Source organism: Rutilus rutilus, assembly GCF_951802725.1.
Source record: "Rutilus rutilus genome assembly, chromosome: 18".
Classification (NCBI taxonomy): Eukaryota; Metazoa; Chordata; class Actinopteri; order Cypriniformes; family Leuciscidae; genus Rutilus; species Rutilus rutilus.
The window spans coordinates 15,104,214-15,120,245 of NC_140231.1; the positions used below are offsets into that span (position 1 = coordinate 15,104,214).

The window sequence follows — 16,032 nt, forward strand, 5'->3', positions numbered from 1 at the left end:
CACCCTCTCACCTGTCACATAGTTTTTCACATCAATCATTTCGCTGAGTGGATTATTGTTCTTGAACATATACAGGTTGAAAGGAGCTGGCTCTTTGCCTATCTTCGGCCACAAAGTATGGTCAGGTGCAATCCATCTTCCTGCCAGCACGTCATAGTCTCTCTGGGCAAAGTGAACCAGCTTTGTGAGAGGATCATAAAGCCCTCCATGAAAGCCCAATATGAGCTGGAAATCCGGGTTGGAATCATGGTAGATCTCGCCGTATGCCGTGTACTGCATCTGCTTGACCATCTGCCCATTGCTGCTGAAGATGGCCAGTGGAGTGCCTACGTTGTCGGAGGCGATGTAGTATTCCTCCCCACCGCTGACCTCCATAGCGAACAGATGACCCTGCAGGTCATAGTAGAAGGAGGTGATTTCAGCTCTCGAGTGGTTGTAAACATGGGTGACCCGAGTGGGGTAGTTCAAGTCGGCGTAGAAGTATTGCTGATGCTCGCCTTCATTAGTTCTGCGGGAGACACGGCGGCCCAAGCCATCATAGCGGTAGCGGATGCTCCAACCCCCTGCCGTGCGGCTGTAGGCTCGCTCGAGAAGACCTTTGGAGTTGTACTCGAAGATATCCGAGCCCCTCTGTGCAAGCATACCGTCCTCATCGAGCTGATACTGCATATCACCGAGCCGTGTGATTCGGTCTCGAAGATCGTAGCGTAGAGGCAGCAGACGGGCACTGTTACCAGGGTTTAGCAAATGAAGATTGCCATTTAGGTCATAGCTGTAGCGCCACGTAGACCAATCGTCAACTTTGACGCCCACAAGCTGCCCGTCACCGTCATATTCGTAGCGGTACTGTGTGGTATTAGCATAGGGACCGATCTTCAGTTCACGTTTGATAACACGGCCCATGCTGTCATACTGCACCGTCATCCAATACATCAATGAGCGGAAGATCTCGTACTGCACTTCCTTGATGCGGCCATGTGCGTCAAAATGCTTACTGAGTGTCATCACAGCCGTAGTGATGATTTGGTTGATGTCATAGTATATGATGCCAAACTTGCCAAAGTGTTCGACCTTACCGGATATCTCATCGTAGCGGTACAGGTCCACAGCAAGTGGGGTTTCCCCTATTACCGGCTTTATGCTGGCCACCCTGAAGCTGTTGTCATGATAAGTGTAGTCAAAGCGAGCGTTGACCATTCCTTCCTCTGAGAAGCGGTACATCTGTTTGTCCACTAGGGGGCCCAGTTTGCGATAGCGAATGGTGCAAGAGAAGCCTCCACTCTGCAAGTTGACCATTTTGAGCACTCCAGTTGTCTCATCATAGCCAAAGGTAACCGCAGTGGCATCATACAGCACCTCCGAGAGCTTTCCCAGCTTCCCGTACTTGTAGAGCACACGCCGGCCTGTTCCGAGGTAGAACATGGCACGTGGACGGCCATCCTCACTGAAGTCATGGATAATGGTGGCATTACTCTCTGGGGGGTTGTAGGTGTTGCGAATGTAACCAACAGACACATGGGTGGCCATAGTGTGTCTGGCCATACTCGGCATAGTGACTGCCGTGAGCCGGCCTGCTGTGTCAAAATCGAAGACATACTGTTTCTGACTCTGCTGGAGCAGCAATACCATGGACTGTAGAGTGAAATAGAAAGAGAAAAATTAAAAAGGTGAGCAAAATACATTCATACATGAGTACTGTAGGAATAGGAAAAACAAATCTCCACTGCAGTTGAAAAGAGTCAACTCACTTTGTCCATGTAGCTGAAGCTCCACACTTTCCCATCAACAAAGGTTCGAGACAAGATCCGTCCGAATGTGTCAAACTCACTTTTCTCGCTCATGCTGCCCCTCTGCAAGCCCACCAACCGTCCAGTGGGTGAATAAGACACATTGACCAGGGCTAAGCTGCTGCTGGGGAGCCAGGTGGCTGGTCGGCCTTGGGCGTCGTAGATGATCCTCAGTGTGAATTTGCGGTGGTCATCGTAGATCTTCTCAGTTCTGGTGTTGCGGTCATAGTCAATGGACAGAAGGTTTCTGCTGTGGACCTACGGGAAAACATTTAAGGTTTTTCCAAGATCTAAACTACAAATTCAAACATCAAATGTTGAAATTTTACATAGCAAATCTCAACTGACTGTCTCAAAATCTGTCTCAAATCTCAACTGTTTATATCATCGCCAAATGTAAATTCTCCCATCACCCAGGTCTGAACTGCTACATGTGGACTATTAGGCATTAAAGCATTATAAACATTAATATTATGAATTTCTATGAAGCTGCTTTCAAATGATGTTTATTGTGAAAAGCACTATACATAAAATTGACTTTACTTGTAAACTAACTTCAATGGTAATATGAAAAACTTACGCGCAACTTTCTGCCAAACACAGTGACCTTGCCCTTGGTCAGCTCTTTTCTCATGCGCCATTCAATTGAGTTGAGGCCGCTGTCAGTGGGTAGGGTGATGTTGCGCCTCCCGATGGTCGGGCTCACAGATCCTGCAAGGACGTGGGGCTCAGTATGAAAGCTGATGCCCATCCCATTAGCATAGGACACCCGCAGTGTGCCGTTGTGGTACAACTGATAGCTATTCCGCACTTGGTCTGTGAAAACATAACAATAAATTGTAAAAGAGGTTGGCAAGGATCATAAAACCAGATTATACTCTTTAAATAATACATTATAAACAAACATTATTTAACATTTCACATAACATTATGAATGTACACATGCACACTACTGTTCAAAAGTCTGGGATCCGTAAGATTTTTTTATGTTTTTGAAAGAAGTCTCTTATGCTCACCAAGGCTGCATTTATTTGATCAAAAACAGAGTAAAAACTGTAATGTAAAATAAATGTTTTTTATTTAAATACTTTTTAAAATGTAATTTATTCTTGTGATGGCAAAGCTGAATTTTCAGCATCATTACTCCAGGCTTCAGTGTCACATGATCCTTCAGAAATCATTCTAATATGCCCATTTTCTGTCTTAAGAAACATTTCTTATTATTATCAATGTTGAAATTGATTTTTTCAGGATTCTTTGATGAATAGAAAGTTAAAATAACAGCATTCATTTGCAATATAATCTTTTGTCAATTTACTGTCTGAAACTGAAAACTGAAACTTTACTGTCAAGAATTTTAATGCGTCCTTGCTAAATAAAAGTATTAATTTATTTAAAATCTTACTGACACCAATCTTTAAAACGATAGTGAAATGAATATGAAAATATATAATTACTGTTTCATGTGATGTATATACATGAACTACTGTTTATCTGTGAAGTATTTTACAATGTAATGTTTGTATTAAGGCAAGTTATTATGAAGTGTTCCCTAAAACCAGCCTCATTTCATTTAGTATGAAGCATTAGGTCTGATCTGACAGTCTATTGTGCATTAGGGGAAACGCAGCACTGTGGGGCGGATGTGTGTAATGCGGCTTTTGGTTATAAAGAAGATTTAGCTTTGGCTAAAAGCAGCACAAACATCTTCAGTTCCATTTACAAGCTATAATTGGATCAGACGCGGCTTTCCACTGAAATTTACCTGGGAAATACAATCATGTACAATTTTAAAGTCATAAAAAAAATCCAAGTGCATTTTGGTATACTGCTAACAAGCAGATGGCACCCAAAGGGTAGATTTTCATGTCATTTGTCTTGAGTAAACAGCAAAAGCATACTCTTTACAGGAAGTGCAAGTAAGTTGCGTGAGAAAATCCATCAACAACACATAATCCACTGGATATAAAGAAAAGATTTTAAGCTTTCAAGCTTTTGCCTCCTGAAAGAACCCCTAAAGGACGCCTATGATAAATTGTAAAATGGGGATTTTTCTGCTCTGCTGGATTCCACACATTCAAACAATGTGGCCTCCCTGTGGGTAGTAAAGAGAAAAATCAGTCTACCTGCCTGCTGTGTGTTTGGGTCTTAATGGATGTGATTTACAGGGGAAATGGGGGGCATCAGCATGAGATCTGGACTGAGATTTGTTCTTTGTGTTCTGTGTGTGTACCTTGAACCACAGTGTAGGACGCCTCTACAGATGAGAGATTAGTGATGACCGTGACATCATCATCTCGGTTTGAGCTCTCCATGTCAATAGTGATGGACTCCTCCATCTCACGGCGCAGACTGGTCACCACACCAGTGGGATATGTGACGTTGGTTAGGCGACCCTCACTGTCGTAGCTGTGAAGAAGAGAATCAAGACAAAACTCACTATGATTGTAATAAATAGCCTGCAGTGTCTGTAGAAATGAATTATTTTAAAAATTAATTTATAATTCATTTGTAATGTTTTAAATAGTTTACAACCAGTGTAATTTTAGTATTATTTACATAATATAGTATTATTATAGTATTTATTCATATTTTGAGTAATTTTGCTATGCACTTTTGTCATTTAAAAAAAATAATTCTATATAGCTTTATTTTATTTATTTTTTTATTTATTTTTATTTTAGTAACTGTAATGCTTCGACTTAAACCTCAGTTAATTGACAAGGATTTTTTAAAAGATTAATTAACTATTAATAATTCTAGTTATAGTTAACAATAACAAAACAGTTTGAAAAAACAACTGCAATGTTACTTCATCTATTTAAGAGTCTGGAGCAGTTCTTGCATACAGACACTAGGTGGCTGTGTTGCGCTGCAAAAACATCCTCTGCTCTAACAGTAGATAAAGATACCAGGCAGATGATAATAACCACAGTGCTTAGACTCATAAAAAGTCCCAATTCATCATTCACGAGAACTACCATGATGAAAACACCATGAGAATCTGGGGTGCTAATTCTGAACAGTTGCACCCCTTTTGCGCTCAACATTTCAGCAAAAAAACCTGCATTATAATCACTCTCCAGGTTAACATCCATCTAAGTAAATGTCAGTCTTTTCAGTGCAAACAGGCCTCCTATTATGTAAATTGGTCTTATTATAGATTACCTTATTAACATAGGTCAGTAAACATTGCGCTATTACTTCCCACGAAAAGAGATTTTAATACACATAGCATCAGTAATTTATCAAAAGATTTTTCTGCATTTTAAAAAGTTCTGTTGTCATATCCCACATTTCATACTCACTCGTAAAAGTTGGTCCATCCGGTCTCATCCGACTTGGAGGCTAAAAGTTCAGTGTTAGTATCATAACTGAGCTGTGCCACCTCCTGGCTGAGGGCGGACAATGAACGTAGGCTGCCGGCTGGGTCCATTCCCAGTGTTACCACCTGGTTCTCTGGCAACAGCACAAGCCTGATGGAGCCAGACGCCTCCCTCCTCACCCGAAGTGTATTGTTAGAGGCATCGGTAACTGCGGCTAACTCTCCGTCCAGTCCGTAGGTGAAGTTATACAGGGCCAAGCCTGTAATGAGGCTAACCGTTTGCTTATGAAGGCCGTCGGAGCCAAACACATAAAGCTCCTGTTCTAGAGATGAACCCACTTCATATTGCCCGCTTGCTGTGGCGTTGGGTCGGTTACTGCGGACCGAACGCACACGGATGTTGTTCAGGTCAGCTATGTACAGGGTACCATCCGGTGACACCGCCAGCGAAGCGGGACAATTGAGGCCGGCGTCCGCAGCGTAGCCCTCATCTCCTGAGAAACAGTTGCAGTTGACGTCATTCTTGCAGTCGCATTCGGAGGCGGCGCCGGCTAGCAGGGAGATCTCGCCGCTGGTGCTAACCTGCCGGATGCGGTTGATACGTTTCTCGTCGGTTTCGGCAATGTAGAGCACACCTGTGTGGGAGATGGCGATGGCTGTGGCGCTCTCCAAGGCAGAATGGATGGCTAGTTTGCTGAGCGAGTAATCAATGCCAGGGACCTGGCAGTGCATGGGCCGCCCTGCAATAATGCTGACCTGGTGGTTTTCAGAGATACGCAGGATGATGTTGTTCTCCAGCACGTACAGAGAGTTGTCCATAGGGTTGATGGCCAGGTCTGTAGGCCACTCCAGACGTACCTGAAACATCAAATGTTAGATAAACATTAGAGTCGTACATGGACACAAAAAAAGTACTATAACTGGGGATGTCGAGCAGTTGTGGTACGTGAGTGTAAATTCAGCTTTGCCGAGGGATATTTTTCAGCCTCTGCTTTTGATATCGCTCTGTTCATTTTATCCCTGTTTCTGGTTAGATGGGATGCATTTTCCATTTCTGGCAGTAGATTTCCTACTGGCATTTAAAAAAAAATTGTGTTACAGATTCTTCTGAGTGGAACAAATCAGCGGGCCTATGAATTTATTACAATGATAGACAAATGATGACAGCGGCTTGATTGATAATCCAGTTCCATTGTTTGTCATTGTCATTGTCAAACGTTAATACCCAAAGAGAGACTCTGACAAGCAAATATTGGCTAGTGCTAGCATTTCGCAGTGCAGACTGAAATGAACAGGCTGAAATGTGTTCACACAACTGTGTTTGAAAGTTTATCTAATTGCTTCATGGGGCCTGTAAATTGTTTCATTAAATTTATAGTAAACAAGTTAAACGATTATTTTCTGTATTTTTACTTTTCATTTTGTATTAATTACACTGTATTTTTAAATTTTCTCAACTTGCCATTAATACTTCAATAAAGACATTCTCATTAAAATGCTTTTTAACAAATCACACATTGTGTAAATTAATAATGATCAAACTAGCTCAAAAATGTAGAATTTAGAATATGCTCTCGTACAAAAATTATTTCTCTTTGATACCATAAAATAACTAACAATGTTAGTTTTAATAGATTGAGATATTTCAGGAAGCTGAATCTCGCCTGATGTGCAAGTGCAAGATAGTTGAGGAAAGTCATTACAACCTGGCTGACGTCCATACTGGAGTCACAGCTGAGGGGCCTGACTGCAGTCAGGTCATTGGTCTTTATCAGAGTGGAGATAATGCCATTCTGATCCACTTTTCGTATCATTGTTGCATCCACAAAGTACATCAGGCCATTTTTATCCAGTGCAACACCTGCATGAAAGTAAAGAACTCAAAACTTGTGCATAAAACTCATATTAAGACATGCTACAAATTGCATGAGACATGTATGACTACAACAAAGTAGGACACATTCACCAGGTATTAAAAGGGAGGTTCAGACAGAATAATTATCTTTTATAATAATTAATTACCTAATAATTATGATAATTTTCTTCTTAAACTTCTCGTCAATGTCACAGAAATCACTCCTGACTCTTCTCAAGAATTTCACTGCGCCCTAAGTCTCTGATTTATTTCCCTTCTATTCTGATAATCCTTGGAGGAAAGGTGTTTTTAAAGGCAAAATAATTAGTAGTCTATGTGTGTAGGAGCAATGACCTGGAAAAGAGTCAGACTGCTACAGTTTGATTCACGCTGTCATGGTGATCATGTCTAGAATACGTTTTATTCTGAGATAAGAAGGCAGAGTTGGTCTCTGAGTGCAGTCGGCTAACCTTACGATCTCTCTTTACCTTCTGTGTCATTTATTTTTCCTCACATCAGTGGGCCATGCTGGGCTTAAAGAATGATGTCTGGAGTCTAGAGAATTACAGGTTACTGAGGTTTGTGATATCGTAGAAAATGACAGCATCTGGTAACTGTCTAAGGAATTAAATGGTAACGGTTTCTAGGTTCATGGAAAATAAAAATGTGTCTCAGACAGCGTAGAAATGCTGTCTCAAAAGCTGATTCTGAAGAAGTTCAGGCATTTATGTCTCACTCAACTCACAGAATGAAAAGAAAACGGGTATATTTCTTAAAAACCATCACCTCTCGGGCTCATTAGGGTGGCCTCCACTGCCTTGCCTCCGTCGCCACAGCGAGCCTCATCGAATGGGACACACTGCTCTCCCGTTCCCGCCACCACCTGAGCGTTCTCCAGCAGTGGCCGCGCACCATTCAGAGAGCGTATGCGGTAGATCTGCCGGGAGTTGGTGTCTGACAGGAACAAAGAACCCGACACAGGATCCACTGCCAAGTAGTACTTATGACTTGGACTGTTGCTATGGAAATAGGGCAAATTGGGAGAATGTCTCTTAATAAAAACCTCTGACAAACAGCATGGTTACCTTGGTGAACATGATGAAATGTGAATAGTTCATTGCAGGTAAAGTAATTGGACCTCAAAAAAGAAACCACTTTGATAAAAAAGAAAAAAAGAGTGAAATTCTGCTACATCGAATGAACTAGAAAACAGCTACAGAATAGGGCACAAGCATAGAAATCTGCACAATACGTTTTATTTTTTTAAATTAGCATGCTATTTAGACAAATTATGAATATTTTTACATTAAGCATTTATTTTAATTACCTGTGTCTCAAATCTTTATTCCTTCATGGAGCAGTGAAAGAGAAGAGACAAAAAAGTATGCATCAATTAAAAAAATCATTAAAATATATTATTGTAAAAGTTATTCTAGTAGTTAAAAACCTATTTATTTAATAAATGTCCTTGGTATAGTAGTGCATGATTCATCAAGGCATGTTCATCAAACTGCAATAACTATTGGCTTTGTGGTCAGCTATGGTGCTCATGACAGACCCGGATTTCTCTCTCCCCCTTAATTTCCTGTCTCCCTCTACTTCTGTGTCTACCAATAAAATGTCTCCACACCCCTGAAATGACCAATAATAACAGTCCACTTTTCATGGTTCAATTAAATTCTGATGGATAAAATCAACTTCAAAAAGTAACAAAAGTTTCAGGCCAACATATTAAAACAGTTGTTTTAAATTATATATAATAATATTTCACAACATACTATTATATATTGTGTAATTCCACACTCCAAACCAAACTAAATTCAAAAAAGCATGAAGCCTGAAGAAAAGTGTGAATGATTATTCTTCTTCAGTACAGCTTTTTCTGTCAGTGGATCATGCATTTTTTATTTAAATTTGATCTGATTCTATTACATTTTTTAACTCCAGACACTTATTTCAGCTGAATATCGAGTTGTGCTCAGTAATGCGTTACATTATAGAGTTGAAATGCATTAAAAATGCTATATCATGTTGTCTTTAAGTGTGCATCCTATCAGCTTTACCTGAGCTCCAGTACAGCTGTGGTATTGAGGGAAGGATAGACCCTCCGCACAAAGTTAAGGTCACCCACGTACAGGTTGCCCTCTCCATCACAGGCTACGGCTACCGGCGCCAGCAGCTTGTTGCCCTCTGCCATCCCACTGCAGCTTGGGCAAGAGATGCTGCGTCTTCGGCCGTTACCCATAATGCTGTTTATGATGGGCGGCTGCTGCTGGGAGAGGAAGATGTTCTCGCCGCTGCCCTTATGAAGAATTGCTGTGTGAAATAAATCAAACACTGTCACTAAATGCAATTGAGTGAGATTTCAAACATGACATATTTCTTAATGGTCTTTACACGCACAAATGTGATGCTTAAATGAAAGCATCAATTTCTACACTGTGACATATTTATTGCATTTCTTGATCAATAGCGTGAAACCAGCAGTCATTAAAGACCTCATAATCATCAATAATGACAAAAAAAAAAAAAAAAAACTTGCTGGCCCCTTAAACACAGATTTTCACCCTAATACAGTGATGAAATTATGAGCAGTGACAAATGTGCAGAAAAAAAGCAACATTAGGCAGCGTGTTCATGTTATTTTATAGTCCACTGGCATGCCATATAACATCCCTGTGTCCTCATTTGACTTCCCATTAGCCAAGCTCCAATCACAATTTTTTCTGCAAAATCCTGAAGATACACAGGTGTGAAACAGCATGCATAACTTCTTTTCTATAATAGTGCTTTATACCAACACTTTTTACACAGTTTGAGAAAATAAATACTTTTTTTTTCTTGGATAAGCTTATTAGGCCTTGAGCTGCAGGGACGACCTGTCTCTTCTTCATTGTCAAATGTATTTCACAAAAATAAGTGCCTCGTAGGAAATACAACTTAGCACAGTGTAATTAGTCTTATCGAGGAGGGTTTATTTGTTTATTCGCGTGTTTCCACCTTATAATTCAGGAATGGGCAATGTGGTCCACGAGGGACACTGAACTGCAGAGTTTAGCTCCATCCATAATCAAACACACCTATAACTTAAGTCTTCAGGTCATTCAGGATTACATGAAAACTACAGACACCAGTTTGAGTAGGGATGGAGCTAAACTTTGCAGTACAGGGGCCTTCAAGGAACAGCCCATCCACGTTCTAATTACTCTCATATCATGGGCCCTCTTAACCTGTAAATATATCAGTCATTAGAACGCCATTGTGTTCTCCTGACACTTATCAATGTGTATTTTTGTTAAACTGCAACATAATATGCAAGATTTTGATTTATTTTATTCACATGCATTATGGGTGTATGTGTGAGGCGGCCAATTCACAAATAAATTTTGTTGCTGTGTTCGGGATGCCTATTTTGAACTTGGGTACTTGGCGAGGAAATTTATGCACACATATGTCTGTAAAATGAAATTTTTTATTGTGTTTCTTTTTTCATAAATATGTATAAAATATTTTTTGTTACGCTGACACTGTGTGTTTTGTCCACCTACCATTACACATTAAATGTGTAAACCTAAAAAAAACGATGGCTGTCAGTTCTCATTATTTCTGATCAGTCTTAAAAATAGAAAATGGAACAGTATTAATGTACAATTTGAGAATTAAATTTTTTTATTTTAAATTCTTCTGCAGACTCTCTTGGAGCTCCCAGCAACCAACTGAACCCCAATGTACCACCCAAAATGCCACAGTAACCCTGTTTTGGACTTTTGTGTATAGCTGATTTCAAAACGTCCAGTAACAGTCCAATAACAAGTCCCACAATTAATGTATTTCCATGGCTGATCATTGATGTCATTTGTGAGTTCTCCTGCCTTTCCCTATCGAGCAGATTAACTTTTGTTTGAATGGGTGTTTCAGTATCGTACCACTGCGGACGTTCAGCATGTGGTGTTTGTCAAAAGACCATCCGCCCAAGTTCGAGGGGTTGAGCTCATATCCCTGCAGCACAGCTGTCCTCTTCTCCCACAGGATCTGACTGGGACATGTCTCATACTCGTACCCCACAGACACTAAAGAGAAAGATTGACAGATTGAAAGAGGGATAGGTGAAGAAATGTGAAGAATGAAGGAGAAAATGACAGAGAGGGAAGACACTTAGAGGAAGAGCAAAGCTGTACTATCTTAATTAAACACTCCATCACCGAGCGGGGACATAACAATTCATTAGCTCACAAGAGGAACTTGCCGCTGGCATACACAATAATGGATGAGAGACAGACAGTCTCATTAAACTGAAACTATCTGTGGTTTGGAGCTCAAATTAAGAGAAGACACTGGGGAACAGACAAAGGCGTAGACAAGAAACAAGATAACAGCTGAAATACACCTGTTTCCATGACTCCATATATCACTTACCCAAAGCCTCGGTCAGGCCGTGGACTCTCTGCCTGTAGGCATCAGTCTTGTCCCAGATATAAGTGTATGCCAGGTTAGGAGAGGCATGGAACCATTTCTGGAGGAGATGGCCCTCCACGGACACCATCAGGTGCACTTTTGCCAGGCTGAGAGGCACTAGAGCTGGAGTCATGATCACCTTAAGCAGCGAGAGGTAGCCTGAGGTCCTGGAGCTCAGATAGCAAAGTTTAAGGCTAGTGCCGGGAATTTCCACCTGCTCGTGTAGGACCTAGACAGAGAGAGAAAGGAAAAAGTAATGCCAAGAATCAAAAATTCTTGCAGCTGTCATCAGTCTTGAAAAACGGCCTAAGAAAGGAGATAAAAGAGATGGAAAGTGAGCAGCTGAGAGAAACTGTAATTGCGAGAAGGTTTGGGAAAGTAAATGGGTCAAAGGGAGTGAAAACGGAGAGTGAGTGAAGAGGAAGAGTAATAGAGAATATAAAATGCAAATAAAAAGCCAACAGAAGAGTGTAATGACCTACACGAACATGACAGAAATTAGATGTTATTAGATCGGTGTTGAATGTGGCACCTGGCTCTCAGGGAGGATGTGTCTCTCTGAAGGGTTGGAGCTGAAGAAGGAGGACAGTGGGGAGGGAAGCACCACAGGATCTGGCCTGACAAAACCACTCAGGTCACATCTGGCTGTGGTTTTCTCTTCTGTTTGTAGCACCAGAGTGTCCATTGCGTAGAAGCGATTCCAGGGCAGCCACACCGTCCGCTCCTGACTCAGAAACGGAGCCCGCTCGAACCGCAAAGTAAGAGAGCCTCCGCCATTGGCCACAAGATCAAAACTAGGGAGAACCGGCACAGGACACATACTTCAGCACATATTCAATAGCAAAAGGGGTTCAAATAAATTGAAGTTACTCACGTGCCATCCTGGCGGGTCATGGTGTGACCATAGTAAGGGTACTTCACAAAGGTCACGTTGACGCCCACCAAAGGAGTGCCATCAGAGGTCAAAACCTGACCTCGAATTAGAGATGCCAGGCTGCAATCACGTACACAAATACAAAAAGTAATATTAGAGCATGATAAACCATGTCTTTAGTCCAAGGACAGGGCAGATGAGGTACCTGGCATTGAAGGGGTTGATTCCTGGGATGATGTGAGTGCTGTCTTTACCCACAAGCATCTTGATTCTGTCATAAAAGGAAGGGACTTTCTGGACCTCTGATTGGCTCTGCTGAATGACCAGGAGCGGGTCACGTGATCCACGGCACAGAGGATTGGTCACACAAGAGCTCTGCGTGCAGCAGTCCGGATCCATGCAGTCAACAAGACCATCTGAGTGGAAAAGATGTCACCACATGTCATAAAAACTTTAGATCTGTAGCATGCATTAGCAGTGAGACACATTAATTTTGTATGAAAATAAACCCACACTACAGTTGTCACGATACCAAAAATTCATTTCTTGATAGAAATGCCAGTGTCAATAATATCTACTAAATATATTTTTGTATATATTTTAGCAGAATTTTTTGCATTTTTGCTGAAAATGTTCTAATGTACATTACCATTCAAAAGTTGCGTGCTCAGTAAGATTTTTTTGAAAGAAATTATTTTATTCAGCAAAGATACATTAAATTCATTAGTTACAGTAAATGCATTTATAATGTCTATTCCAAATAAATTCTGTTCTTTTAAACTTTCTATTAATCAAAGAATCCTAAAAAAATCATGTTTCCACAAAAATATAAAGCAGCGCAACAGTTTTCAACATTGATAATAATAAGAAATGTTTCTTGAGCAGCAAATCAGCAAATTAGAATGATTTCTGAAGGATCATGTGACACTGAAGACTGGAGTAATGAAGATGAAAATTTAGCTTCACCATCACAGAAATAAACTACATTTTAAAATATAATAAAATAGAAAATAGTTATTTTAAATAGTTCACAACCTTATTGTTTTTGATACATTCAAATAAATGCAGCCTTGGTGAGCATAAAAAAAAAAAAAAAAAAATTGTACTGACACCAAACCATAGTCAATGTCTAATGTACAGATACTATATTTTGACAAATTATTTTTTCGTCTCACCTGTTTGCATTAAAATAACCTTCTGAATTTACATGAATATTTCTAAATGATAATAATTGTTTAATTGAAAGTGTGCAGCTGCATTTTACCAAAGTAGCCTACTGAATTTAGTTTGTACTTAATATTATCAATACTATAGTAGCCTACTATAAAAACTAAATCTAGTATTGATTTGGTTCCAGAAGTACCAGCACATTTGACATCCCAAGCACACAGAGTTTCATGATTTCAGAGTGGCAGATGGTTTAAAGCGACTTCTGAAGTCTCTCTGTTCGGCTGCCATCTTATTCTCAGAGTGTGTACTTTTGATGAACCCTTCTCAGTTCAAAACCCAGCACTGCTTTGAAGTCAAGAGAGTGAGACTATTAATGTGATTAAAAGAAAAAAAACATAATGAGCTCAAATGCAGAATTTCTTATCATTATGGAAATTAAATTGAACAAATATATTTATTTTTCCCTATTGTGGTAATGAGCCCAGCTGACTGAAATGATCATTGAATCGAATGATGCTAGTTCTGCTCTCTCTACCCCCGGTTTCACTTTTAGAGAACTTACATCAAAGTCACAGAGGGCATCGCTCACACCCCTGAGAGCTTCCCTTCTCGTTTCATCTTTCTCTCTGTCTCTTCCCGTCTCTTACTGGCTGCATATCGCAGTGCACTGTACAGGTACATGCACACCCTTTCAACCCTTCTCCTTAAATGGGTCTTTCTTGATCCGGAACAAATTCGCAGCAAGCGCCTGTTGCCAGAGACTTTTGCTCCATGTTGTTTTGCCTGGTGCTCTCTGATCTTTGAAACCACAATGAAGTAACCCCCAAACGAAGGGCAAACAAAAGAGAGAGAAGAAAAAAAGCAGGAAGGTGTGAATCCTGGAGGACGCTTTTCTTTGTGCTGTTTGTGTCTGGGATAGACTGAACATTGCCTTCAAACGTCTGCTTTAAGAAGTATTTTGTGATCATCTTTAAAATTTAATCCACAAGAAGTACAATTCAGTTAAATTAAATCACACGTTTGATGGTCTAGCAGAGATTGAGATTCCTAATCCCCTTCCCCCCTTCTATATATAATTTTCTCTCCCTATTCTAATATGAAAGAATATTTAGATTAAAGGGCCTAAAGTATTTTCACATGCTCTAAGACTAATGTGACAACAATGTGATACCAATGGTTAGGGGTTTGAGCAAACACCTGCATGTTTGCCGGGCCATGTATATAAGAGAGTGAGAGAACAATAAAGAGAAGACAACGCAGAGAAAACGAAAACATTTTAAAACAAGACACAACAAAGAGCTCCATCTAAAAGCCCCTCTGTGCTGTTTATTGGTCTAGGGGAGACACTCAGTGCTTAGGGCTGACTCTGAACATCCACCCGTTATATAATCATTCTGCCTTGCGGTAGTTTCAGATCCCTCACTCTGCCAGCCAACAGACGCATCACCTTTTCATACGGTTGACTGGAGCTGCTCTATCTATTTTTTTTGGGACAAATCTCAGAGTAAAATCCATTCTTTATGAGTGGGGAGAGGATGGCAAGGCATCAATTCTTTTAGAGCAGGGTTTCAAAAACTGGGATTTGTGAGGGAGCTGGGAGTTTATGAAAAGCTACTAATATATATATATATATATATATATATATATAATAGTTTGTTTGTCGTCCTGCTGACCATTAAATCAGAGAACCATGAACATGTGAATGTATTGTTAAGTTGTTGTAATTTTAACCTAAACTATCTAAAAAACTATCTAACCTAAAAAAAAACTGGAAAAAGGTCTGGGAATTCGGGCTGCTGGACGACTTAAAAGTATTTAAATAAATGAATTATTATTCGTATGTAAAAAATAATCTAACTCTAAAAAAAACTAAAAACATTTGAGCTTTTATTGAAGAACATACAATTCTAGAAGTTTCCAGAATTACAAAATGAATAATGTTTTTTGTTATTGTAATTTGATATATCAATACTTCCAGTTTCTGTAAATAAATAAATAAATAAATAAATAAAGGAACTGTTCGATGTTCGATACACTTTGTCTGGTCAAACCACTGATCTATATAGAGAACTGGATTGCTCATGACGTCATAAAAGTGGAGCCATCGTGCCGCCATATTGGTATTCCCTAGTAAGCTCACACATTGTATTGAATTAATAGGAAATGGTATGATTTTAATCAGAAAACATTGCCTAACAAGATACCATTTTTATATCCGAAGTCTCCTGTACATACAATGCAAACGTCCTCAGCATGCGAATGGTTATTTAAAAAATGGGCACATGACAAAAAGAGCAAATCTTATTGTTTGGCCAGTTTTATTCACAGTGAGAAGAAATAAAAATTACAACACCTCTCCGAACAAAAACATTCTGTCGCATTGATGGCATATGAAAGTTAGTGTCGGTCTAAAGAGACACATTAACAACCGTTCATTCAAATTAAAATGTTTATCGCACCGATTATTTATCGTTGCGCAAACAAGGCCTTTGCAGTAGTGAGATAATAACTGTCCTATCTTATCAGTTTAGCATTTTCCCCATCAAGTCTTGACAGATATGATGCA

The 16,032-nt window shown here is 39.9% G+C and overlaps 1 protein-coding gene across 1 annotated transcript in view; it reads right to left on the reverse strand.

Annotated features, from left to right (window-relative positions):
* Positions 1–16,032, reverse strand: part of tenm2b (teneurin transmembrane protein 2b) — an 84,383-nt gene that overhangs the window by 3,957 nt on the left and 64,394 nt on the right. The window contains exons 12-25 of the mRNA XM_084386646.1: positions 12,502–12,712; positions 12,297–12,416; positions 11,955–12,216; positions 11,384–11,651; positions 10,894–11,037; positions 9,031–9,283; positions 8,295–8,315; positions 7,754–7,986; positions 6,819–6,973; positions 5,096–5,970; positions 4,021–4,196; positions 2,368–2,603; positions 1,749–2,045; positions 12–1,632 (exon numbers count right to left, since the gene is read on the reverse strand). Of these exons, the coding sequence (XP_084242772.1) occupies positions 12–1,632; positions 1,749–2,045; positions 2,368–2,603; positions 4,021–4,196; positions 5,096–5,970; positions 6,819–6,973; positions 7,754–7,986; positions 8,295–8,315; positions 9,031–9,283; positions 10,894–11,037; positions 11,384–11,651; positions 11,955–12,216; positions 12,297–12,416; positions 12,502–12,712 (4,872 nt within the window). The remainder of the gene's footprint in view (positions 1–11; positions 1,633–1,748; positions 2,046–2,367; positions 2,604–4,020; positions 4,197–5,095; positions 5,971–6,818; positions 6,974–7,753; positions 7,987–8,294; positions 8,316–9,030; positions 9,284–10,893; positions 11,038–11,383; positions 11,652–11,954; positions 12,217–12,296; positions 12,417–12,501; positions 12,713–16,032) is intronic.